Genomic DNA, 24221 nt, shown 5'->3' on the forward strand with positions numbered 1-24221 from the left:
ACACGGGGGCGCTAATAGATTTATCACTATTCGCTAGCTGTTGATAAATGCCCTCACGAAGAAGTCTGCTTTTCCATGGAAACCCGACGCTTATTGGAGTCCAACCAGAAATATGTCGTGATTTCCGGACCAGTTCGAGGTTTGAGTGAACTCGAACCCGAACCAAACGGTGTGGTCAGTCGAAGAAGGCTAATTTGAGTGTATCAACCTGTGTTGTTAGCATGCTTATGTCGTTTTAGCTAACTAACTGCCCTGCGGGGGGGGGGGGGGGGGGGGGGGGGGGCGAATTGAGAGGAATGCGAAACGCCGAAAGAAGACGAGCGGTCTGACTGCAGCGCAGGATGATGCGGCGCAGAGGCGGCGGCAGCTCGGCTCTGGACCGGGCCGAGTCGCTGCTCTCGGCCAGGAGCAGCAGGACTCGGGGACGCGGCCAGGTGTGTGTCTGTGCCGTGACGTCCGGTGATGACGCAAGTCTGGACGTTTTTCAAATGATGGAAACACATTTAGATAAACGAATCCCATTTTTTTTGTTGACCTGAACTTGCAAACAGGCTGGACTCTTCGCCTGTGTGCAGGTACAGCAGGCGACTAAAAAAAAGTAAAAAGGGAAGAAAAGACCTGCTGGGATCCCTTTGTAGACTATTAGGTGTACTACAACTATACAGTCGATGTTAAAAGTGAAGCAGTATCCGCCAAGTTTACTTTTTATATACTATCCTCTCTATATTATGTACTTAAAATGTTACAATATAGTCTGTAAAAAGTACTACACATAGCTTTACACATATATGGTGTATTATTAGTGTACATGCTATACGTATACTTGACAAACTACAAGTGTAGTACTTTTTGCAAAGGAATATCACAAATGCTCATGATTTTTCTTTTAAATACATTTTTTAATCAAGTAGAACCTATTCAGACGTTCCTGTTAATAATCGGTGCACTGCTGTTATATATATTTTCCTAGTCTCCTTTTTGAATTGTGATCATCTCTACTTTCTCTTCTTTGATATGAAGACAGATCTTTTATTTTTAAGCCAGATTCCTTCTCACACATGGATGTTCTCGACTCTTTCCTGATTTCAGAAACTGGTGGCACAGTTCTTGGTCGATAATGTTGGGTTTCGTCTCACTTTTTCTCATTCAGTGATTATTTCTGATCCTCTGAAGAAAGTAATGCTTCTCTCCAGCAGAATGTATTTCATCGGGTTAAAACACTACATTTTGGTTCATATATATTTTTTAAAGTCTCTGATTCTGCTTTTTTCTCAGGGATTCTTCAAAACAACATCCAACCCCCCAAATAAACAGGTTTCCTTCTGTAACCTGAGTGATTTGTCTGCGGACAGCTCAGCTGCAGGAGAGAACTCAGAGCAGGTGAGACGTCTTTGTCAATGCAGATCCCATCAGTCCACTACAGACATGCCTCATTTGACATAAGGTTTTACAGACTTACTGTCACACTCCCATCATCTTTAGATCTATTATAAAAGTGTTCCCAGTGGTCTTTTAACTATGATTATGCTGTTTTTAGCCAATATCAAAAAGCCTGTGTCATTTTCTAGGACATATTTTCTGCAGTAATTCATTAGAAATTAAGCTTTTGGTTGTGGGTGGCACCGCTGGCGCATCCACTTCCCATCACCTATCTGTTTACATGCTCTAGCTTACAGCCCTCACACCCCCAACCCTTGTGAGCCGCACACCACCTCAGACGAGGAAAACAGAGACGTTAATGGATCTAGTCGTTTTTAAATGTAGTGGAGCAGGAAGCTTGTGGCGTATTTTTGACGTCACAAATAAGTTCTTTTTCTTTTTTGACTGCAGTTTTTTTCATCTGCTCCTGATTCACAGTGATTTGAAGAAAGAAAATACTCAAAAATTCAATTTTAATCTTTATTTTGTATACATAGGCCCTCCGTCACAAGAAGAAAATGTCACAAGAACATGTTAGAAACACAAAACAGCATTTTTTATTGGGATGGGTCTTTAATTGTATGAAGCTGTCAGCACTGCAGCTTCATGCACTCAGTCGGCAGGCTGGACTACTCTCACATGCACACACACGTGCACGCTCACTCATGGGCTTCAGATTTTCATCAAACAGCTCCACTCCCTCTGCACATAAGGATTCCAACAGATTGTGTTTGGACAGGACTCCAGGCCTCACAGTGGTTTTGGCGGGGGCAGCAGGTTTCTGAAAAAGGCTCCTCCACCAACAAGCAGCAGCCGCTCACCCGTCGACAGAAAGCAGAACCTGCTGGAACCCAGGTGAGCTGTGCTGTGACGAGGGAAAGCGATTGATCTTTGAGAAATGGATCATGACGGATCCTTTTAAATCTGAGGGGTGGTTGGGGGGGGTTTCTGCTCAGGTCTGTCCCGGCCTCCCAGCAGGAATCGCAAACACAAATCTCGGCTGAGTCTCGGAGCAGCGATCGAGCCCCAGAGACCACTGATTGTGAGACAAATGGGCCCTCACATGGGGCGGGTGCGCCCACAGAGGTGAGCATCTCTGCGGCGTCGGCCACCCAGCAGCATTCAGCACAGTGGAGCTCAGGGGGAAGCCGCTTCCTGAAGAAGAAGATGGGCGCGGGTTCTACGCCTGCTGCAGCTCTGAGATCAGGTGGAGGGGTCAGATCTACACCTTTGCAGGATTTAGAGAGCAAGCCTGGGAAAGCAGAGAGTGTGGACAGTGATGAAGAATACATGAAGAAACTGCTGGGGGAATCGGTGGATTGTTCAGACAGCAGTTTAGCGGAAGAAGGGGGGCGCCCACCTCTGAAGGAGCCACAGAAGGTGAGCTTGTCTTTATTGTTTGTAGCCCCCCCCCCCCCTCCCCATCATACATCCCTGCTTCACATCTGCTCTCCTTCTGCACAGATGCTCAGCAGTCAGAGGACTCACTCCATCCCGTCGCCCCCCAGCTCGGCGCCACACCGCCATTCTCCTTTCAGATACTCGGGCCGGAGTCAGAACCACTTCAGCCCTTCTGTTTCATCTCCAGCGACTCCCCTTCCAGGGAAGACCAGCGACTTTCCAAAGGCAGAGAGTCCACAGCAACTCTCCTCATCCTCGTCGGAGTGTGTTGAAGTTCTCTCTCTGGAGGAGCTGCTCCCTGGGGGGTCAGTTTCTTCGGAAGCACAGAGCAAAAGGAGCGAGGTTTCTGAAGGTGAGAGGATCATTCTAAAATCTCTTGATCCCCCCTCCCATCCTCTACAGAGCTTAAGCGCAAAGCTAACAATTAAAAACAGCTCATGAATCTGTGCAGACACCTAATTCCCAATTTCCCTGTTCATCCCAATGTCTGCAGACCTCCACGTCAGCATAAAGAATTTGGACGAGCTTATTCCTGCATCCACTTCAGAAGCAGAATCCCAGGTAGGATCCGATGCAGAAATACTGGCTAGAATTCTGAGGTTCTGAGCAGGTTTGAAGGTCCAGCAGGTGATCCACAACAACCAAACCTCTGTCCTTGATCTCCTCAGTCAGCAGAGTTCTGTTGATGTTTATCCTCCCACAGAGTGATGGCTGAATGAGACAAAGAGGAACTTTGGAAGCAGAAAGTTTTCAAAACTTAGGAAAACCCCCAAAAATTCAGATGTGTGAATCCATGCATGTGCTCGTTCCTGCTGCTCCTTTTCTTTGAACATGAGAACTTGTCATAAGGGGGGGGGGGGGGGGGGTAGTAAACGCATGTAGATGCACAGGTTTCAGACAGACACCTCAGGGTGCTGAGGGGTGACAGCGCATGTGTTGACCACCTCTAAAAACCAGAGTAGGAAGGCAAATGACATGTCAGACTCTCACATCTTCATGGACTCTGCTTGATTGCTGCTTTCTGAAAAGGATCGATGCTTAGAGGGTGGGGTACGCCCAAACAATCCAATCCTCTGTCTCCTGCTATGCTCTAAAAAACGCCACAGATTAAAGGGGAGGAGCCAGGAGGGATTTAAAAAAAGGAAGATGCAATTGCAGGTTTCAAGTTTTTTTTCCACAATGATTCTTTTAACCCTTGTGCTATCTTAGATGACCCCACCCTTACATTGACGTGTTCTCCCTGCCATGACAAAGGTGGATAAAGGTGGAAATATTTCATGTAATCCATGGACACCAGTGAGGTTCACAAATCATTGAAGAGAAAAGGTTCAGCGTACTGTCTAGTGGGTCTAGATGACCCAACTCCCAATGTTAAAGTGCCTAGGATAGCACAAGGGTTTTAAAACATGCAGCTATCACTTTTCTTTTCTCATGCACTGATGAGTTCACATCTTTAAGGTCAGGAACACAGAAACATCTCAGTTTTAGAATTATTTTAAGTGTAGAAATGTTGTAGTTCTGTTCCTCTGATCAGTTGTGAATCAAACCCAATCATCCAGTTTTCTTTTCACGTCCTTATTGATATCAGAACATTTAGTCAAAAGATGACTGTCATATTTTCACGTTCAGATGTCAATACTCCGGATGCCTGATTTTACAGCAGATCTGTGGTGTTTGCTCCCGTGTTGTGCTTTATTATATGCTTTTTATTTTTCTCCTGCAGGATGAAAGCAGACAGTCTGACCCCACATGGTGGAGAACGCACCAGCAGCTGTCCCAGGAGGACGAAGAGGTGGTGGACTATCACAGCGACTTTCACAGCTACTCCAGTGGGACCCAGGTTTCCGAGGAGCTGTCAGACGAAGAGGGGACGCCGTCAGAGATCAGGACTGATGGTGCAGACTCGGTAGTTTCCTCCCACACACCCCCAGAGCCACGCCGCCATGCCTCGCAGACTTCACTGGCTTCAGTCAGAGTTTCATCTAAGCAGAGGAGCTCTTCATCCAGAAAACATTTAAAGAATGCAGCCGCCCAGACGCAGCCGGATCACCTGATTCACGGTTAGTCCTCCAGACTTCGCCTTTCCCTCCCATTTCAGCTGATCTGTCTCTGACCTGTTGGGCTTTCAGCAGATGATGCTTCTGTGCCGTCCGCTGTAGCCCGAATCTACCTGAGTGCAGCTCCGGGGAGGGGCTATGCGCTCACTGCAGAGCAGCTGGAAGGTACAGGCGCCACTCAGGTGGCAAAAGTCACATTGGAGCTCTCAGTCTGTGCTGGATCACAGAGCCCGTGTTTTCACTTCCACCAGACATCGGCACATACAACCCAGCTGTGTTTGTGGTCAACGAGGTGCTCAAACAGCAGCTCGCCATGATCAAGGAGTCCGTGGACAGCAGCAGGCACCTCCACTCCAGCCTGATGCAGAGCCTGGAGCCCCCCAGCTACAGATACACCACCCTGCAGGACACCATCCAGGTGAATCATCACAGCCCTCACTGTTCGATTATTTATTTTATCATTTAGGACACAATTCTGTCTCGTTTTCCCAGAACATCCGCAGACGCAGGCCTTCCAAACTTGCCATGGAGAGACACCTGGAAGAGGTTCTGCAGAAGTGAGAGCTCCTCATGAAAACAGATTCCTACACTCTACAGGGAAAGGCTCAGTGCTGTTCATCGGCCAACAGCACTGCGTTAAAGACGCTGGACTCTTACAAACCGCTCTCTGCCTTAAACGTTTACGAACAAAAGTGATGACAGGATTTCCTTTCTTACTTGAAACCGAAAAAGGTCAGATGCTGCAAAGAGAAGTAACAAAAATATTTATTTCTGTGTTCAGTCTTCACTCTGACAAAAACGAACACGGCAGCTTGTTGAGCTTTGAAGGGGCTGAAGGCACAGAGTCCGGCCGAAGCCTCGCAGCTCAGTACGGATCGTTGAAGGGGTACAGAGGATGTCCTGCGTCTCTGGGAACGCGCCGGCCCTCCACCTGAAACATCCAGACACAAAGTCACGTCTCTGCAGCAGGCCACCACCAACAGCCTTGACAGAACTCACTTCTATCATTGGAACGATGTAACGGCAGCCTCTGTCCAGCGCTGTGATGCTTTTCACTTCTTCTGCTTCTAGGCTGAAGTCAAACACCTGAGATCAAGAAGAGACCACCAGCTCATCACAAATCCAGTTTATTTACCTACAGTGACCTTAACCAGGATGCTTCTCAATGTTATACTAAAGACAATAAAAAAATATGAAACAAAACTATTGTTTCTGATAAAGTTAAGCTAAAATGCCATTAGTTGTCACACACCAGGATTTGTGTCTTTGACCCAGCAGGGAGGCATTGGGTCCTATTTTTAGATACTTCTGAATGACTCAACTATAGATTTGAACTTACAACCTTCCAATTTCAGGGTGAAACTCTACCACAAGACCCCCGAGTTGAACATCCATCCATCATTTTCTTTATCCAGAGCCTGGGGGCATCGATCTCAGTAAGGATACCCACACCTCCCTTTCTCACATGTGCGTGGTGCCTGGAAGGGCATCAGTGGAATCTCTCCAGCCTGGTGTCGGTCTGTCTGTGGGCCTCCTCCAAGTGAAACAATAATGCCCATAAGGCTTTAACTAATCAAGCTTTCAGGTAGCTTTGCTAGATGTCCAGACAGTACAAAGAGGAACCCACCAGTGCTAAGTGGGGTTGGCTCTAAAGCTATGTACGCACCAGGGACGCAGGTTCTTCTTTGTGCTTGGTGTTCACACAGCTCTGTCGCTACCAGATACTAGTGCACGTACTCACAGTTGGGGGAGACTTGATGCAGCTCTATTCTGATATAGTAACCCTTGTGCTATCCTAGGCACTTTAACGTTGGGAGTTGGGTCATCTAGACCCACTAGACAGTGCTCTGAACCTTTTTTCTTCAATGATTTGTGAACCTCACTGGTGTCCATGGATTACATGAAATCTTTCCACCTTTATCCACCTTTGTGATGGTAGGGAGAACACATCAATGTAAGGGTGGGGTCATCTAAGATAGCACAAGGGTTAAAGTCATAATTCCACCTGGGCACAAATGATTAATTTCTCCTTCAACCAGTTGTCACTTCCATATTTTGCTATTTTGAGCTTAATTTTCTTAAATATTTCTTATATATATTCCTCCATCGTGAGAAAAGAAAAACACGACTTTCATTGAGTGAGTCTTCATGAAATGAGTCACTGCCCTGGGTTGAGGTTTATAGTTCTTCATTGTTTCTTTTCTCTGTCTACATGTCGTGTCTGGTTCAGTTTGATGTCTTCAATTTGGCTTTATTATCTGAGCACACCAATCAACTTGCAGGTCAGTAAATATTTTAGCTTCAGAGAAAGTCTTAAAATATGTTGCCTAATCTTCCTTTGAGTGGTCTGCATATACAGGTGACTTTGTGCAAACGGAAACGCCGTGCTTGAAAGCTTCACCTGGATGTTTTCCTTGATCCGGGACTCGGTCACACTCTTAGGAATCACCACTACGCCTCGCTGAGTCTGCCACCTGCAAAGACATCGGAGTCATGCAAACCTGAAGGTTCTTTGACAAAAATGGAATTTCATCGTTTCTAAAGAGTATGACCTTTGTTTAAACACCAACAAAAAATCTGAGGGAGCAGAACCTGGGAGGTTCTGAATAATCCAGAGTCTTCAAACTTCTAACAGACTGATCTGCTTTCTAAACTTCTCTCTGAGCTACTATTGGCCATTATTGTTTTTTCAGTGCCTTGTCTCTGAAGTCCAGATGACAAATAATGCTATTTTCTACAAAGTTTAAAAAACTCTTTTTGTAAATTTTCTGTGTCATCTTACTTCTTGAAAAAAAAGTATCAAGTTCTTCTGTGAATACACAATAGTAAAAGAATCGGGGGGGGGGGTAAAAACAGTAGTGGATTACTTGCATCCTGGTGTTAAGCATCATTTCTGGACTGCTCCCCGTTGCAGACAGCGGAATAACTGATTATCATGGTTTTGGCTTGAAAAGCTGCAGTTGTTAAGCAGCATTTAATGGGACCAACCCTTTAGTTTTATTTGAAGGCACTTGAGATTATCTTAAACATGAAAAAGAAGTCTCTCATACTGGTCAGACATGTTTTTAGCTCAGAGATCCTCGCTTTCAAAAACAATGCACCCGGAGACTCACCTCAAGAGGATCTGAGCCGGAGACTTTTGATATTTCTCTGCCAGTGAGATCACTACAGGTTCCTGCAGCAGGACGGGTTCCTCTGGACGTTTCCATGCGCGGTCAGGAGAGCCTAGAGGACTGTACGCCGTCATCACCAGACCCCGGTTTCGACAGTGGGCCAGCAGCTCTACCTGGGCCAGGTAAGGGTGGCTCTCTACCTGTCATACCCACCCACAGAAAACCAGGATCAGTTCAGGCCCAGTTTTAATCATCAGCAGACGCATTGACCGCTGTACCTGAAGAACCGTTGGTTTGATGCTGGCCACAGAGAGGATGTCGTCCACCTGCCTGCTGTTGAAGTTGGACAGACCGATGGAGCGAACCAGCCCCTTCTCCACCAGCTTCTCCATGGCAGCCCATGTTAGCTTGTAGTCTATGTGGTCATAAATCAAGCTTCCATCTTCCTTTTTAGGAAACGGAACGTCACCCCGTCTAGCAAACAAATAACTGTATTGAGGGTAGGACTTTAAAATTCAACATTAAAGATAAGCGACAGGCTCAACATTTATGCAGGAACTGAAGCTTTTGGTTAAGACACTGAATCAGCTCATTTTGAAGGATCTTTATTACAAAGGACGTTGATTGATCTCATCCTGAGGAAATCAAATGAACCAGCAGGACCCCCGACCGCCCACTGTGCTGTCTCACATGAAATGTTGACAGCATCATTCCAAACAATCATCCATGGATGACTGAATCTGTGAAAATCTATCCATGACAGCAGAAAATAGCTATACGCTCATTCCAAACAAGTGAATTGGTTTTCTGCTTTTTTTCAAGCAGCCTAGACCTCAGGCTGCAAGAAGGACAACCTCTGAGCAATACCCTAAATCAGGGGTGTCAGAATCCAGGCCTCTAAGGCCGGTGTCCAACATGTTTACCAACCAACCTTCCATTGAAGGTCCTTATTGGCTAAACACACCTGATCCAGGTAATCCGCAGCAGATAAGGCAGGATTTCTGGAAAACCAGACCTCAAGGTCTGGAGTTTGACACCCCTGCTCTAAAGACTTCAGTCATGATGAATGACCTGAATTAGGACTCCCCATTCCACGGTTTTTCTCTTCAATGCCTGGCTTGCAGCTCTCCTTAAAGGCCAAGCAGGCCTACAAGAGGCTCACTGAAGCGCTTACAACTCATCCGTTACTGAATGACAAGCAGCTTATAAAAAACCGCACCAGCAACATTAGTTCTGCCTAGAATGAGGGGCACAGAGACAGCCCCAACTGCAGACAACAGGCAACACATCCTACAGACAGCTGAGTCATGGCACGCCTTCAGTCCCATCACCACAGGAGATTCTGCCCCTGTCTTCACAACACATCACATCCGTTGCTCACCACAGCATACTACCCAACTAGGAAAAACTCACACACCAACATTTGTTTCTCATAAACTGCAGAGCACGATTCTCTTTTGTAATATCTGTCTTTCTCGACCAAACACTTACAGAGCCCCAGACAGTGTGAACATTGGAGTACCACAAGGCTGTGTGATGAGCCCACTCCAGTACTTTTTATATCCCTGCCAAACACCAAACAGGTCAGAAGAGCACAGGGACTCCTTTTGATCCATCAAACAACTTCTGATACTACTCTGTGGAAACACACGTACTGGACGTCAGGTGGGAACCCTGTCAAGATGGTTGCATAAAGAGAGAGCTCTTGCTAAACTGGAACTTATTTACAACATTATCAGTCTAAAAAATGCAAAAAATCTGTATTTAAATGAACTGAAAGAGGGAAATGTTCCTGCAAACCCTGAAATAAAATTATAGACATTAAAAGAAACAAAAAAGTGCCAAGAAATGTAGCCTCAGATGACCAAATCTGTGATGCCAAAGCTATAAAAGCCAGCAATAAGACATCCCACCTCCAATTCTCTAAAAAAAAAAAACGATATGCAGAGACTGGCTTTTAGCAGCAGGTCTGCAGGTGTCAAAAAGCACAGTCTTGATGCTGCGGATCGTGTTTACCACAACAGCTGAACACAGTTTGGTTGTTGTGTGTGGTGGCGGCGTTGGAGCTCACTGGAAACCGTGGGGCCAGTGGATGAGGTAGAGGTCCAGGTACTCCAGCTGGAGATCCTTTAGCGTCTTCAGGAGGGCGGGCTCCACGTCCTCCGGGTGATGCCGGGTGTTCCACAGTTTGGAGGTGATGAAGATGTCCTCTCGTCTCAGAGGCTGAAGGGCCAACGCGGTCAGAATGATGAGCACCGTCGATGTTTTGGACCAGAAACCACCATTTGTGCTCAGGATTCTTTACCTTGCTAGGGCCAAGCATCTCTTTCAGAGCTTCTCCGATTTCTGCCTCATTGCCATAGATGGCTGCACAGTCGATGTGACGGTAACCAGCTTCCAGCGCCCACAGGACTGCTTGCTTCACCTGTGAAGTCAAATTAGAAACTGACTGAAACCTTGATGAAAACACAACAGATTTTAAACATTTGTGGGATAATTGAAGAAATTAGGTTTCTAATAAACCTCAGTGGTAACCTGCCCCCTACTTGAATACAATTCCCTGTAAGGCCATCTCTACAGATACACTGATTTATAGAGAATGATTAGATCCACTTATTAAGATGTTAAACTGGTGTGCATTTGTAGCGGTTGGAGGTTCATTGAGTTGATATGTCATTCCAAGCATGTTTTATGTTTTAGAGTAAAAGTCATTTTAAATCAACATTGGCTGTCTTGGTTTCTGAAGGTCAAGAGAAAAATTACTGAATTTAAAGATTCTAGATTAAAAAAAAAAGACCAGCCATTGACATCTAGAATATGGACAGATGGTATCTCCTAGCATGCATTGGATTCTTCATTGGGAAAGTGAGGCCCAAACTGGGCCGTCGATCAGCATTATGTATGTCCACCCAACTGAAATTTGAGCCCTAAAACAGAAAACAAAGAATTTATTATCCTACAGAATGCCAGAAAATGTTACGCATCTATGAAACAGTCATGCCTCCTTTGCATTTGACTAATGTCTATTGATCCAAAAGATAGGAAATATCTCTCTGGTCAAAAGTGCAAAGAATGGACATTTTAAATGTACAAAACAATAAAATTTAAAAGAAAACTTGTTTCTTAAAAATCTACAATTATTTACCCTATACTATACATATGCAAGAATAGTTAGACGTTTTTTTTGTGGCAGCCTCTACCTTTCCTGGCTCGCTCTTCCATGTTCCCAGTCCAACCAAGGGCATCTTCCTCCCCGTGTTGAGAACTGCAAAGTCATTCATTTTCCTCCACAACACCTACCAACAGAAGTGGATGAGTTTATGTTATTCACTGTGTAAAGCTACAAAGAAAGAACGCACGAGAACCAGGATTTTATTCAACTCCATACACTGCAACACAGGAATCCCTCTACAACCCAAGACCTGAAGTCTTCAACAAGAATTTTCCAGATTGAAAAAGAAAAAAAAACAGGAACAGACTGGAACTAGCAGATGCTGACCCTGCAAACCCCAATTTCCTGTATTTGGAACTAAGTTCTTTTTTTGTTTCTTTGTTATCGCAATTACTTCTTTTAAAACGCTGGTTTTGTGAAGGCCTATGTGTTATTATAAAAAGTAAAAGGGTTATTAAATCAGGCTCTTATTGTTAAATCTCTGTGCAGCTTAATGTGAATGAAATCTGAAGTCGCGTGCCCAGTAATATCCATCCAATAAGCGGCCATCAGGTGTTGATAATGCAGACTAGCACGTGACTTCCTTTCGGGGTCACGCACGCGCTTCCACATGCCTTAAAAGCTGAAAATTCTTCAGTTAACGCTTGACTGAGCGTGTCACAACAAGCTAAAAAATAACACGTCTATATATGGGGGGAAAAGATGCAGTTTTAGCTTCATTCTTTAAGCGCAAACTAAACGCTAAACGTGCTTGTTCCCGCGTGCCGTCACACCTGCGTCCTCTTACCTGAGCCTCACACCTGTAAACAACTAGGTAACCAGCAGTGAACGTGGACGCTCCCGCCGCCACTGTTCACGAACAGCTCACGTTCGTGCTTCCCCTCTGGGGAGGAAAATCCTTCATTTCCGGGAGAAACAGGGGCGTTCACAGGGATTGTAGGGGCTAGAGTCCCATGAACATCGTGGGCCCACAAGTACTTCTTAAAAATAGGCTATAAAATGTGAAAATACAACTTAAATAGTAACATTGTTTTGTTAAAATAATTATTTTTTAATTAAAATTATTTTAATCACCTACTTGACTTTTTAGATCCCGCTCTTTGTAGTAGCTATAAAATAAAAATCAATAAATTGTAGGATAATGTACCTGCCTTCCGTTATGCACTATAATATCCTATTTTTCTCTCTAAAGAACTTGGATTAAAAGGAAAGTTTATTGGATAAAATAGTTTCATTTTGTTATCTTAGCTCTTTTATCTATAAGAAAAGATAATTTGACAGTTTGTTGGGACTGTTAAAAATTATACTCAAAAATGAGGCCATGTGGAGTTTACATTTACTTTTACACCGCCTGTCTGAATCACCCCTATTCCCCTTTTTTCTACTTCTAAAAGTCTTTAATGGTGGATGGAAAAAAAGACTTACATGACATTGGATAACTATGGCGTTTCATCGCCATAGATAACGAATGTCCTTCTTCTAACCCCTTTTTAAATGTGTTTGTACATATTGAATTTTAGTTTTCCTTTGACAGCAAATTTCTCACTTGGTTTTGATTTTTTCTCTTTTATTGTGATTTTTCTCAAACATACTTAAAATGTTTTTAACGTTTCAGTCTAGTTGATTTTCACTTGATACATAGAGGCCATTCAACCATGCGACATCCTAATTGAAAAAGGTGTACCATAAAGACAGAATGTGTGCAAGTTTTTCATTGGTCCGCTCCTATCTCTGTATCCCTTCTTTAAGCCGTCGGCTGTGACTCTTGCAAACAAATATTATGGAATTATGAATAGGATCGGCGACCTATCAATTTACTGTATTGGCTACTATCAGAGACTAGTATTCAGTCACAACCCACCAAAATAAGATAACATGAACGATTAGGTGCATGGCTTGCTCCAGAACCCTTGTCTTAACCATTGTCTCTCTGTTTCTGAGATCTCTCCAGCCTCATGTCTGCAACAGCTTCCTCGCCAAGAACAGTTTCAAGTGATCATGACTAAATCAATTAATAAATACATAAGACGATCCTCCTCCTAGCCAGCTGGTGGCGGTGTCCCAGAATAATGTCACTTGAGAGATGCGGAAGTGACGTCAGCATCAAACTGACTTCCCAGCTTGACTGAAACTTTGTTTTCTGAAACTTGTCTGCATTTTACCTGCTCTGTCTATTTGCGTTTTTTATTCGAGCTTTGAATTGTCAGATTTATGTAAGGAGAGTTTTGAAAAAGTTTGTGTTTTAAGTTGATCCCAGGAGCCGGTGTCGGTCGGTACCTTTAGTTAACTGTTACGCCTGGTCTCCCTGAGACCTTACCTGTCTGTAAAAACATGGTTCGGGTCGGTTCTGACCTCAGGTCCAGCGGTGTTGCGGGAGGCGACGGGCTATGTGCTCGCCGCTAATCCATCCATGCTCGTGTCAGAAAGCCGGCTCCTCTCCTCCTCCGCTCCCCCCTCCATGGCTCATTGCTCAGAGGACCGTATCCCGCCGCCGCACGTCGGCGTGGACCAGAGCATGAAGCCGGTCCTGTTCGAGATCTTTGGGGAGATGTGGACCGTGCAGTCGCGTATCGGACAGGGGGTGTCCGCCTCGGTGTACCGAGTCAGCTCCGGTAGAGCCGCCACCGCCGCTGTGAAGGAGTTCCAAGCCGATACTCAGGCTGGAGACTACGGGTACCACAAGGAGAGGTCGGTGCTGGAGCACATCCAGGGACACAAGAACATCGGTGAGAGGGAGGGGGGGCAGACAAAGTGACTGGTGAAACCCTGACACCAAAGCGTTTGGAAAAATACAACATTTACAGATTTATAAACTTTTTTCAACAGATTATTAAGATGCGGTTAACTTTATGTTTTTAAAAGGACTACTGGTCCAGTTCTGATCAGTGACAGAGTGGTTCTGGTTGGCACGCATTCACCAAACATCTTATTCTTTTAGACAATCCGGTATTGGCCTTTGATTCTTCTACCGACTTGATGATGCAGTTGAATCCATGTGCAGGGTCATGTGATGCTGTCAGCAAAGATTCTGGGAAATATGAACGATGTCAGTTTCTAAAACCCAATGAGTGCAGATCTAAATGGGGTTTGTCACAACACCACCAGGTACTTTTATTATATGATCATAAAATAAAATAGGAGAAAAACTGGAATGTCTTTCTGAGTGACTCAAATGACACTGAAAGGGAAGTTATCTTTGTTCTAATGATCAAATCCAGGAGATTCTGTAATGATCCTCCGCCCACTTTTTTTATTTTTATTTTTTAGTGACATTGTACGGCGTGTTCACCAACCACAGCTGCTTGGGCATCTCCACCCACTGCCTTCTGCTGGAGCTGCTGGACGTCAGCGTGTCTGAGCTGCTGGTGAGGCGCAGCAGTGCCGTCCAGCCTGGGAGGTAAGCTTCAGAAACTGTATATGGATGCCCTCACCAGACATGTTGGATTGTTTTCCTCAAACCCATCCAATTAGGTTGGAGAGGTAATCTCACTGCGTAATCTTAATCTCATTCAGTTTATACATGTCCTGCAAGTACTCAAGCAGAAAATGGATGTAGTATCTGTCACGATTTCTTTAATAAATGATTCTGGAGAGTTATATAAGCTTCGGTTGATCTAAAAGAAAAAAAGGCTTCATGGAACGTGAAGGTTCCCTTCTGGGCTCCTCTTACCACTACAGATTCAGAGATCTGAGCTTCTTCCACAGATGGTTAACCCAACATCATGAAGATTCACAATTCCACTCAGCTCTGTGATCTGTGAATTGTGCAGCCTCAAGGCCCGTACTCACTGGGACGAATATTCGCCAGGCGTTATTCGCCAGTGTTTTTTGCCACGTTTTTTGTGTTCACACCCAGGCGATTGTCGCTGACGATGAGCCGAGTGAACATGCAATTTCATTCCCTGACATTAGATGGCGCTTAATTTAAACAGAAATACTCCTGTACACAAGGTGGCGCTGCGCAACTTTACGCTTCTTAAAGTCGCTTTTCACTCAGAAGAAGAGAGCAAGTATTTACGCGCTTGTCAGAATAATACAAAGAAAACATGAATATTTCAAGCACCAGTAGCTCCAACTGGTGCTTCGTTCGGGGATATTTTAGAATGTCCGTCATTATTTCTTCGCGGCAGTGTAGACGCAACTTGGTGTCTATCTTCTTCGCTGGTATGTGTGCTCAGCAAGGCAGTTTTGTGTTTGAGCGCCCCCAAGTTGTGTTTTACTGTAACTTCAGAAGCTCCAGACACGTGTGCAAAAGCGCCATTCTCATTGGTCGAATAGATTTCGACGCGACGCGTCAAAAAAAAAAAACGAATCCGAGGCGTTTTATTTTTGACGCTTTGACGCTTGCCGTTTTTTCGCGTCGGTGTGCACACTCTCATTGGTGCCCTTTGTTTAGTCACGAGGCGTTAAACGTCGGCGAAAATCCCGCGCGAAATTTGTCCCGGTGTGTACGGGCCTTCACTCTCTGTTCTCTACATGAACACTCATTTTTGTCCCGAATTTTTCCTGGAAACCGCGTGCCGTGTGTCTACGAAAGAGGAGGGAGCGGGTGCAGTGGAGGAGGGAGGGGAGAGCGCGTGCAGTGCAAGAGGGAGGCTCTCACTCACTCTCGCACTGCTCGGCTCCTTCCTCATACACACGCAGCGCTGACACACATACACATAGTCATTCTACAACACCTATATAGTTAGTATATTAGTTAGATAGGTAGTTATTACTGTTATTTGTTAATAAAGAATAGTGCGTTGTAATTATTACTTGTACCGATATTCATATGCGATGCGGCCGCCAGGGAATTTTATGTGTGTGTGTGGGTTAAACCGCAACCGCAACTCCTGCTGCTTCATCACCACGGTGATCAAAAATCCCACACCGTCACGGCTGTATTCCAAACAGTGCCTGTGACGCGGCAGCAATATGGTAGTAACAGCCTCTGCCTCAGCCTCAGGATTTTTTCACACTGCTTTTAACGATTGCTTTTAACTTGAAAGCTGCGTCATAGCTTTTTAAATTATACCTTTTTGTTTGCATTTATGCTACATTTTCTTTGTTTTTTTGTTTCTTTTTTCCCCTCTGCTGTCAGTTGCTATGGTGACAAACAAATTTCCCACATGTGGGATCAATAAAGTATTTCTGATTCTGATTCTGATATGCGTTTCTTCTTGGATTTTCCATGATGAGGGTCTGTTCGTGCTATTTCTTCACAAAGCGGGAATTTACATTAAACTTGCGTCTTCTTCGACACATATGCCGTATTCCGCCTGTCTCACTTTAACCCTTTCTGCTCGGGCGCCCCTAAGGGCCGTTAGAAAAAACTTAAAAGAAAAAAGAAAAAAATGCACAAATTAGCCGCATCATTGAATAAGCCGCAGGGTTGAAAGCGTGTGACAAGAGTAGCGTCTTATAATCGGGAAATTACGGTAATCAGTATTTCTGCAGCTTCACGCTGCATCAAATGTGCATCGAGCCACTGCATGTTTGTTCATGTGAGAAACTTCACTTTCCCCTCAAACTCGTCAGTTTCCGATTTGACAAACAAGGCTCCTTTTTACATATTTATTTTGTCATTTCTTAGTAACACAGACACGAGAATACACAAGCACAGACGCACGCAGCTGACTGCAGAAACATAATGAATCTGGACATTCTCAGATTTGACACCATATTTCAGAACAAAATCTCTTCTCCTTTTTTTGAGAAGTGGAATCTTGTGTTTGTGTTCAGGCTTCAGGAGGGACACTCCATGTGGCTCATCCAGCACTGTGCCAGAGACATCCTGGAGGCCCTGGCCTTCCTTCACGGGGAGGGCTACGTCCATGCTGACCTCAAACCTCGCAACATCCTGTGGAGTGCAGACGACGAGTGCTTCAAGCTCATCGACTTCGGCCTCAGTTTCAAACAGGGAAACCAGGTGGGTCTGTTGGCTCAGATGAGATGGGGCTCTAACTGTTGCGACACTCAGCCTTTTCTTTTCTATCAGGACGTTAAATACATCCAGACAGACGGCTACCGCGCTCCAGAGGCGGAGCTGCAGAACAGCCTGGCCCAGGCGGGGGTGGAGGCCGACTCGGGCTGCACGGCTGCAGTGGACCTGTGGAGCCTGGGCGTCATCCTGCTGGAGATGTTCTCAGGGAAAAAGCTTAAAGACACCGTCCGCTCGCAGGAGTGGAAGGTAGGAAGCATCGGTGGAACCTCTGGATGTTTTCAGAGCAGAAAATGTGAAACAATGATGGACATTCATTTGCCATGAGGTCTGAGGAAAACTCTGCTGTGCAGGACAGCAGTGCTGCGGTTGTAGACCAGATCTTTACCAGCAAAAGCCTCCTATGTCCTGCCATCCCAGTGTATCACCTGAGAGACCTGATCAAGAGGTAAGTCCAGCTCGTCCAGCCGTGCTGCAGCAGCCTCTGCCTCCACTCACTGTGTTTTTTTTCTTAGCATGCTTCGGCACGACCCCAAACTGAGAGGCGCAGCTGGCACCGCCCTGCTCAGCCCGTTCTTCAGTATTCCTTTTGGTAGGTGCTAAAGTCCCCACCCTGAGCGTCCCCTTAACTCTCACACGACTTCCATTCACAAGCACAAAATGTTAATCCATTCACACTAATGCAGACAAACAAACAAGATCCAACTCTTCTTGATGAACTGAAAATCATACAAACTTGTTAGAGGATTTGCGGTCCGTGATCTCCCACTCCTCACACTGACACATGACCTTTGTGTAAGAACACAACTAAAACGTTTGTCCAGATGCTTTGGTGTGTTTGTTAGAGACCACAGTGTGTTAAAGTTACCTGAGTGTCTTTGTGCTTTAGCGCCTCACATTGAGGACCTGGTTCTTCTGCCCTCTCCTGTTCTTCGTCTTCTTAACCTGATCGACGACAGCCATCTGCACAATGAGGAAGAATATGAAGGTAGAGAGCTGTTTTTTTAACCTATGAGAAACATTCCTGTTACTGAATATGCAGTTTTGTATTATTGTCACTCTCAGTTGAATAAAACAATCATTTTAGCTATGGTATAGATCAAAGACACTTCCTTTTAGATTTTGCTTCATAATTCTGCAGCTTTGTGTGATTGTTTTCCCTTGCATGCTACAGCTGAAAATGATGCAGTCTTGTCTGACTGTGTCTTTTGTGTTGAAAGTTGAACTCCTGCTGCCTCTTCTCTATTTCCAGACATCATGGAGGACATGAAAGAGGAGTGTCAAAAGTATGGCTCTGTGGTTTCCCTTCTGATCCCCAAAGAGAACCCCGGGAAAGGACAGGTGAGAGCTGAGCCCACACAGGTGTGAGCTCCGTGTGCATCCGTGTTCCAGCTGTTGTTGGCAGGCTAAGCTTCAGATTAACCCTTTAACACTGGAGATGTCACCGGGGACACCTAACCATCACAGTTTTGACCTACCGTAACCGTTCACACGATCAAGGTGAATCAGCTGATTCTGGCGTGCAGAAAAGCGAATTTGCTTCATTATGCAACACATTACTAATGCAAAGTGTTGCATAATGGTTCAGGTCCGCCTTTCTCAGTGACGTAATCACTTGGTTTGTGTTGATTGCGTACACACTTCCACACTCTAAAGCAGGGGTGTCAGAACACAGCCCTCGAGAGCCGCTGTCCAACATGTTTTCCAACGTGCCGTTAAAACTCCATATTGACTAAATACACCTGATGGGCACCCCTGCTCTACAGCAGAGCATATCAGAGCAAGGCTGTTTTTCCTCCCCGTCAGAATCTGCTGAAATGACGATAATTACGTAAATGGTTGAAGAGTTATGGCGCATTCACTCCAAACGCAATTTGATTTTCAAATTTTCGGTGGATGCCTCTCTTTTGACGCGCATCAAATTCAGTGCGCGCATCAAACTTTGCACGTTCAGACACGTGTGGGGGAGCTATTGTCAGCATTTTTAACCTCATTGCTACATGAAAGCGTTGACTGTATATCTCATTCACAATGCATGGAAGACACGGATGATGTTGAGAGGTCAGGTTGATTTCTTTTTAAGAGCATCGGTTATTACGTCTCCATGTCTGGGTTCATGAAATCCTTCAGAAACTCTCCCGGTACGGTGAGATTCACCATCTACTGCAGGAGCTGCATACTTCTGTACTTCTGTCTGCCTCTGACCCCGTTTGACGACTTGGAGGACCTTTTTGTTATTGTCTTGATGGAAGTCCATGATTAAAATGACCAGATTCTCCTCCATATTGGTTTTGGACCCCTCCCACTGATCTCGTCACCAACACGTTGCGGGCCTCAGCTGAGTCCCTGATCGGTTGAAGTGGCGTGTCTCCTTTGCTGAAGTCCAGATATTCGAACTCTCAACGCGCCGTGACACGCTAATTGTGCTGCTGGCAGACCAATGTGCTGCGCCCGACGCTCAGACCTGTCACAAGATCTGAACATTAACTTAGCATTAAAACTGGACGCCCCTGACGCGGGAATCTAATTCAAGGGGGTTAAGAAAGACATTTGTGTAAACAACCCCTGTCCCTCTGATTCCCTGACCTTCAGGTGTTTGTGGAGTACGCCAACTCCAGCGACTCCAAAGAGGCTCAGCGCCTGCTGACGGGCCGGACCTTTGACGGGAAGTTTGTGGTGGCCACCTTCTACCCTCTGAGCGCCTACAAAAGAGGTTACTTCTACCAGACGGTGCAGTGAGGTCCTGCCGCTGCTCCCTATGAGGAAGACGTGTTTCCCTCTGGGGGTTCAGCATCCTTCATCGTCTTCCTCACCTGCGTTTAAACACTGGTATTTTCAACAGCAGAGCATTACCTCCTACTGCGAGGGCTGTGCATATCAGTGCACATCCATCCATTGTGTTGAGGTGAATGCATGGAACTCCATTTATGAATTGATGTAAGCTCTTGACGTGGAGGGAAGAGGGTTTCTTTGCCTTGTTGCTGTAAACGGATTATTTCCTGTATTCAGCGCTGTGTCATGTCCTCTAATTATTGATCTAATAATGAGCATTTGATGCTCCTGGCATGTTTGCATTGAAACGATCTGCATTTTGAGGCATGTTACCTGCTGCTGACATCAGCTGCCTGCTGGGGTTTCCTCCTTCAGTGAGTTGGTTTTCAGACTCCTCTTCTGCAGCTCTGTTTTCTAAGCCGACTTGACCTGTGAAGCAGTTCTGCCGGTTTTTTAAAATTTGTTTTGTTTTTTCCACGCTGTGCTTCCATCCGTGAGGCTCGGCAGCATTAAAGCCGAGTTCACACTGAGGAAGTCCTTCACTTCTTTCAGAAGCAGCACTTTTTATGCAGCATTTATGAGCCGACTGTTCTGTGGAGTGGAGCCACAGTGAAGACGAACCTTTTCCCACTTTCCCACCACAAATGGCCTGGTGCTGGTTTGTTGTTGCCGTATAAAATCTATTGTTTTGATTTGAAAGATTTGGATGTATTTAAACATTTTTAATTGATTCTGATGACGCCGTCCCCAACCGACGTAACTATCATTAGAACCAGTTTGGAGAACCAGTAGACGTGTTTTGGCGAGGGACAGCCTAACAACCATTAAAGGTTCTGCTCTGCAGCTAGGACCACCTATGTAGGAAAGGGGCTTCATATGAAGAAGTCTGCATGGCTTCATTTGTTAGTGAGGCTCTGGAGTTCTGATGTTCATTCTCATATTGTTGACTGTCTTTCTACAAACGTTGACTTCTTAAGATGTGCACAGAGACAGCTAGGACCACCTGGGCGGCCGTGGTGCAGCGGTAGGGCGGTCGTCCCATGATCGTAAGGTTGCAGGTTCGATTCCCGCCTTGCACGCCCATGAGTCGAAGTGTCCTTGGGCAAGACACTGAACCCCACCTTGCCTCTGGTGGTAGGCGGGCGCCTGTGTTTGGCAGCGGAGCGACCACCAGTGTGAGACTGTGTGTGTGAATGGGTCTGTGACTGTAAAGCGCTTTGTCCTTGTAGGAAGAAAGGCGCTATATAAGTATACGCCATTTACCATGTGCACAGAGACGCTTTTCCATGTGAGACCAACACTCGGCAGCACTGGGGTTGGTTGGAGAGTGCTTCATTGTTGTGTTTAGATTCGTGCTGCACATTCGGGTGCTGTATTTAGAAATTAGGTTCATTTCAAAACACTTTCAGAAGCTGGCTTAGAAAAAAAGCTGAGCATCAAAGGATGCATGGGTACTCACACCCGTCAACCTGTAGTGATCTATGCTCAACAGCAGATGCCAGAATGCACTGTTTCCATCAGTTTATCACGACTAACAAATGGAGAGAATAAGGGCTTCCATCCAGCCAGCCATCTTCTGAAACTGCTTTTAGGTCACGGGGTTGCTGAAGCCAACCCTTCTACTGCTGGACGAAGGCGGAGGGCGCCCCGAACAGATCACCAGTTTGTTGCCACGTCACACACACATTCACCCTTAGGGACATTTTAGAATCCCCCGATGAACTGTGAAGCACGTTCTTTGGATGTGGGAAGAAAACACATGCACAACGAGCTCCACACAGAAAAGGATCCAGATGGGATTCGTACCATGGCCTCCTCACTGTTGGGCAGGAGTGCTGACCACTGCTCCACCATGCGGCCCTAGAGGAAAGGCTCGTGGACGTAAAAAACAAAAAAAAGAAGTCTTAAATGGTTTTATGTGTGTTTTTATATCCATTATGGTCGGTCTTATAAAGCACAATGTTCTTTACAGTATTGGCTGTGGTTCACTGTCCGTTCTTAACGCGGCGCCGTGAGTGCTGTGTAGCGGACAGAGTCCACTGAACTGCTTTCCGGCGATCTTGGTGTGAAGCAATCGGAGCGCCAAACAAACCAGACTTTTTGGTTGGAGTACGATGCGATTGACCTGATGGAGTGGGCGACAGGCCATGTGCCTTCGCTGTAGGTTTGTTGCTCAAACGTATACATTCTACTGTGCACACGTTCTTCCCTCTTGTAAACACTCTGAGCAAGTTAAGAAAGTTTGAGATTCAGAGCTTTAAAGCGTTTGTTTTTGCTTGATTTTTGTTATAACATAACTTAACTAGTTTTACAGATTAGAGTTTCCTTTCCAAAGACCGCAAAGGTGGAGGCTTGGCGCCCACGTTTCATCCTACGCCTACTTTTTTAATAGTTGCATGACATTTTCATATTTAATTTAAATATATCTGTTATTATTTATTTAAATCATTAGCCTTTTTTTTTTCTTTTGAGGCGACATTTCAACTGAGCAAAAATGGCAAACTTGAAAAGCAGAGATGTTTCATCAAACTCCACCAAAAAAGGTATATTTTTGTACAAATGTTAGCTCAATGTGCCTGAGATGAGGAGGCTTTTTCTAAAAGTTAATGAGGGAGGATGCAGCTTCCAACAATTACCACCACCAAAAATAGGATTTTCTGCAGGAAAGCTCTTGTGAACCCCAGCATGTTTGTGACGGGCAGTTCCTGAAGCTGTTTTTCTCCTTTGTGTTCAGTTTTTTGTGCATTTTCAATCCTGATCTGTTTTTTTTTGTTGTTTTTTTTTTTTTAACTCACCGTCAGCAGAGAGAGACCAAGAAACCCCACACCGTCCGAATATTTTCAGCACTTTACAGGGTTTTTGCTGGACTCAAACCAAAGTGCTTAGAATTTTATTCATCAACGAAAATCAAAAATGTCAAACAGAACAATGTCAGGTAAGAGCAAAATCCTACGACAACAAATAAAACAGAAACATTGCATCACTATTGCACTGTTACTGTCTGGATCATGGCTCTGCAACCTTTAACGCTAAAAGAGACGCTCAGTCTAGTTCCTTACAGAACAAAACCCAGCGAGAGCCGTAAAGTTTCGCCACAGCATTTGGGAAAATACACTATTGATGTTTTTGTGAACATTTATTAATATAATGTAGCTTCTACATATTTATAAAAGTGTTATATGTTGTTTTTTTCCCAGCATTAATCGTAGAAACAAAATCACACAGATTTATGAAATTCATTTCAGAAATAAAGAAATGCATTGATTAAAAAGCAAAGTTAAAGTTAGAGGATTTGCACAAGTTCCTTTCAAAATAAAATGCACCCTGTGTCTAATCAGATACGATTATGACACCATGGTGTGCTTTAAACTTTTCTAATAATAAAGCACTCTGACAGTAGATTACGTAAGCCTCTTACCATCATTTTGCTCAGTTATCTGACATTTTAACACAAAACCTTATGAACTAAAGCAATAAAACTACAAATCAATTGTGTAGTCAAAGCAGTTCTCTTCAGAGCCAAAGAGCCAGAATGGAGGGATAAAGGAGCCACAGGTTGCAGACCCCTTATGATCTATTTGTAGCCAACCCTGTCATCATAATGATGCCTTATTTACAATACAGCTTTAACTTTTTATTAGAATCCCTTTATTACATTTCAAACATTTCCTCACTTCCTTTCCCTTATAAGTTTTGGTTACTTTATGGAGAAACTGCTCCAAAGCGGGATTGTGAGGTGGCAGAACCTCGGAGGCTGGTCTGAGTTGAAGCAGAGGTTAAAGGGAGCTTTTACAATGCAGAACGTGTGGGTGGGTTTCCTTATTCTCCTCTGTTCATCACTGCTTAAAGAAGAATTTACATATTGCTCGTTTCTCTGGTTTAAATGTATTTATCCAGTTTAATCAAAGGATTAACTTTTGAGCTCCAAAGAACACAGAGAGGATGCAATGAAGGCTCTTTGCAAACAAAAGGAGGATCAACGTATCTTCTGGATGAAAAGCTGTGAACTCTCTCCCCTGTCTGTTCGCTGTGTTGGTTTGAGGCATCTGGTTTTTACGGAACTGATAGACTATAACTTTTGTATTTGAATATCGGGAAAGGACTGTTTGCTGTGTTGCATGATCACTTTGAATTAATGCTGCACCTTAAATCTGCTCCAAAACAAATCTTCCTGTTCATTAAGGTGTCTGTATAAAAACATTGAGAGTGTACAGCAGGTATGACGGCCTGAGCAATTCTGCTGCTGCTGTGTTGCTGCTGTGTCCTTCAGAATAAAAGCCATGCTCTGCCTGAACTTTGTTTTCGTTTTGAAATCTCATTGAAACATTGAATAAAGTTTCTAAATTTTGAATCTGGCGACATTC

At 44.7% G+C, this 24221-nt stretch overlaps 3 protein-coding genes across 19 annotated transcripts; 2 read left to right on the forward strand and 1 right to left on the reverse strand.

Annotated features, from left to right (window-relative positions):
• On the forward strand, nt 1-7374 carry c4h19orf44 (chromosome 4 C19orf44 homolog). 6 transcript variants are annotated; one of them, XM_023954461.2, is made up of 13 exons: nt 5-434; nt 1276-1380; nt 2159-2274; nt 2376-2799; nt 2884-3172; nt 3314-3381; nt 4544-4880; nt 4950-5042; nt 5129-5295; nt 5370-5434; nt 6233-6313; nt 7108-7159; nt 7237-7374. In XM_023954461.2, the coding sequence occupies exons 1-13, from the start codon at nt 342-344 to the stop codon at nt 7267-7269; spliced, it is 1923 nt and encodes a 640-aa protein (XP_023810229.1). In that variant the 5' UTR covers nt 5-341; the 3' UTR covers nt 7270-7374. The 6 variants fall into 6 exon arrangements, 5 of the variants coding, with proteins under 5 accessions (XP_023810228.1, XP_078802358.1, XP_023810229.1 ...); XM_078946231.1 differs by having other exon boundaries at nt 35-168; nt 274-434; nt 7108-7250; XM_078946230.1 differs by having other exon boundaries at nt 45-173; nt 274-434; nt 7108-7250.
• akr1a1b (aldo-keto reductase family 1, member A1b (aldehyde reductase)) lies at nt 5625-13641 on the reverse strand. Of its 11 annotated transcripts, none has more exons than XM_011474337.4 (9): nt 11950-12088; nt 11191-11286; nt 10296-10415; nt 10062-10213; nt 8269-8464; nt 7991-8190; nt 7279-7351; nt 5877-5963; nt 5625-5808 (listed from the first exon to the last, which is right to left on the reverse strand). In XM_011474337.4, exons 2-9 carry the CDS (start codon nt 11269-11271, stop codon nt 5743-5745), a joined length of 975 nt encoding a protein of 324 aa, XP_011472639.1. In that variant the 5' UTR covers nt 11272-11286; nt 11950-12088; the 3' UTR covers nt 5625-5742. The 11 variants fall into 11 exon arrangements, with proteins under 11 accessions (XP_011472639.1, XP_004068215.1, XP_078802368.1 ...); XM_004068167.5 differs by having other exon boundaries at nt 8269-8479; XM_078946242.1 differs by lacking the exon at nt 11950-12088 and adding an exon at nt 11379-11663.
• On the forward strand, nt 13573-24208 carry uhmk1 (U2AF homology motif (UHM) kinase 1). Of its 2 annotated transcripts, none has more exons than XM_011474338.4 (9): nt 13573-13888; nt 14430-14559; nt 16887-17073; nt 17143-17334; nt 17439-17533; nt 17601-17677; nt 17975-18073; nt 18338-18426; nt 19678-24208. In XM_011474338.4, the coding sequence occupies exons 1-9, from the start codon at nt 13573-13575 to the stop codon at nt 19822-19824; spliced, it is 1332 nt and encodes a 443-aa protein (XP_011472640.1). In that variant the 3' UTR covers nt 19825-24208. The 2 variants fall into 2 exon arrangements, with proteins under 2 accessions (XP_011472640.1, XP_078802360.1); XM_078946234.1 differs by lacking the exon at nt 13573-13888 and adding an exon at nt 14115-14267.
• The last annotated feature ends 13 nt before the right edge of the window (nt 24209-24221 follow it).

This window comes from Oryzias latipes, chromosome 4 (genome assembly GCF_053564925.1).
Source record: "Oryzias latipes strain Hd-rR chromosome 4, Olatipes_Hd-rR_3.1".
Lineage (NCBI taxonomy): Eukaryota > Metazoa > Chordata > Actinopteri > Beloniformes > Adrianichthyidae > Oryzias > Oryzias latipes.

Bases quoted from the DNA above. Each gene is read 5' to 3' on its own strand.
- c4h19orf44 (XM_078946231.1), top strand. From the start codon at position 342: ATGATGCGGCGCAGAGGCGGCGGCAGCTCGGCTCTGGACCGGGCCGAG. The intron at 1,381-2,158 runs GTGAGACGTCTT...GTGTTTGGACAG, and splicing joins CAGGAGAGAACTCAGAGCAG to GACTCCAGGCCTCACAGTGG. The intron at 4,881-4,949 runs GTTAGTCCTCCA...TTGGGCTTTCAG, and splicing joins GCCGGATCACCTGATTCACG to CAGATGATGCTTCTGTGCCG.
- akr1a1b (XM_078946237.1), bottom strand. From the start codon at position 11,271: ATGAATGACTTTGCAGTTCTCAACACGGGGAGGAAGATGCCCTTGGTT. The intron at 10,416-11,190 runs GTAGAGGCTGCC...TTGACTTCACAG, and splicing joins GGAAGAGCGAGCCAGGAAAG to GTGAAGCAAGCAGTCCTGTG. The intron at 10,214-10,295 runs GTAAAGAATCCT...TTGGCCCTTCAG, and splicing joins AGATGCTTGGCCCTAGCAAG to CCTCTGAGACGAGAGGACAT.
- uhmk1 (XM_011474338.4), top strand. From the start codon at position 13,573: ATGCTCGTGTCAGAAAGCCGGCTCCTCTCCTCCTCCGCTCCCCCCTCC. The intron at 13,889-14,429 runs GTGAGAGGGAGG...TTTATTTTTTAG, and splicing joins CCAGGGACACAAGAACATCG to TGACATTGTACGGCGTGTTC. The intron at 18,074-18,337 runs GTAGAGAGCTGT...CTCTATTTCCAG, and splicing joins CAATGAGGAAGAATATGAAG to ACATCATGGAGGACATGAAA.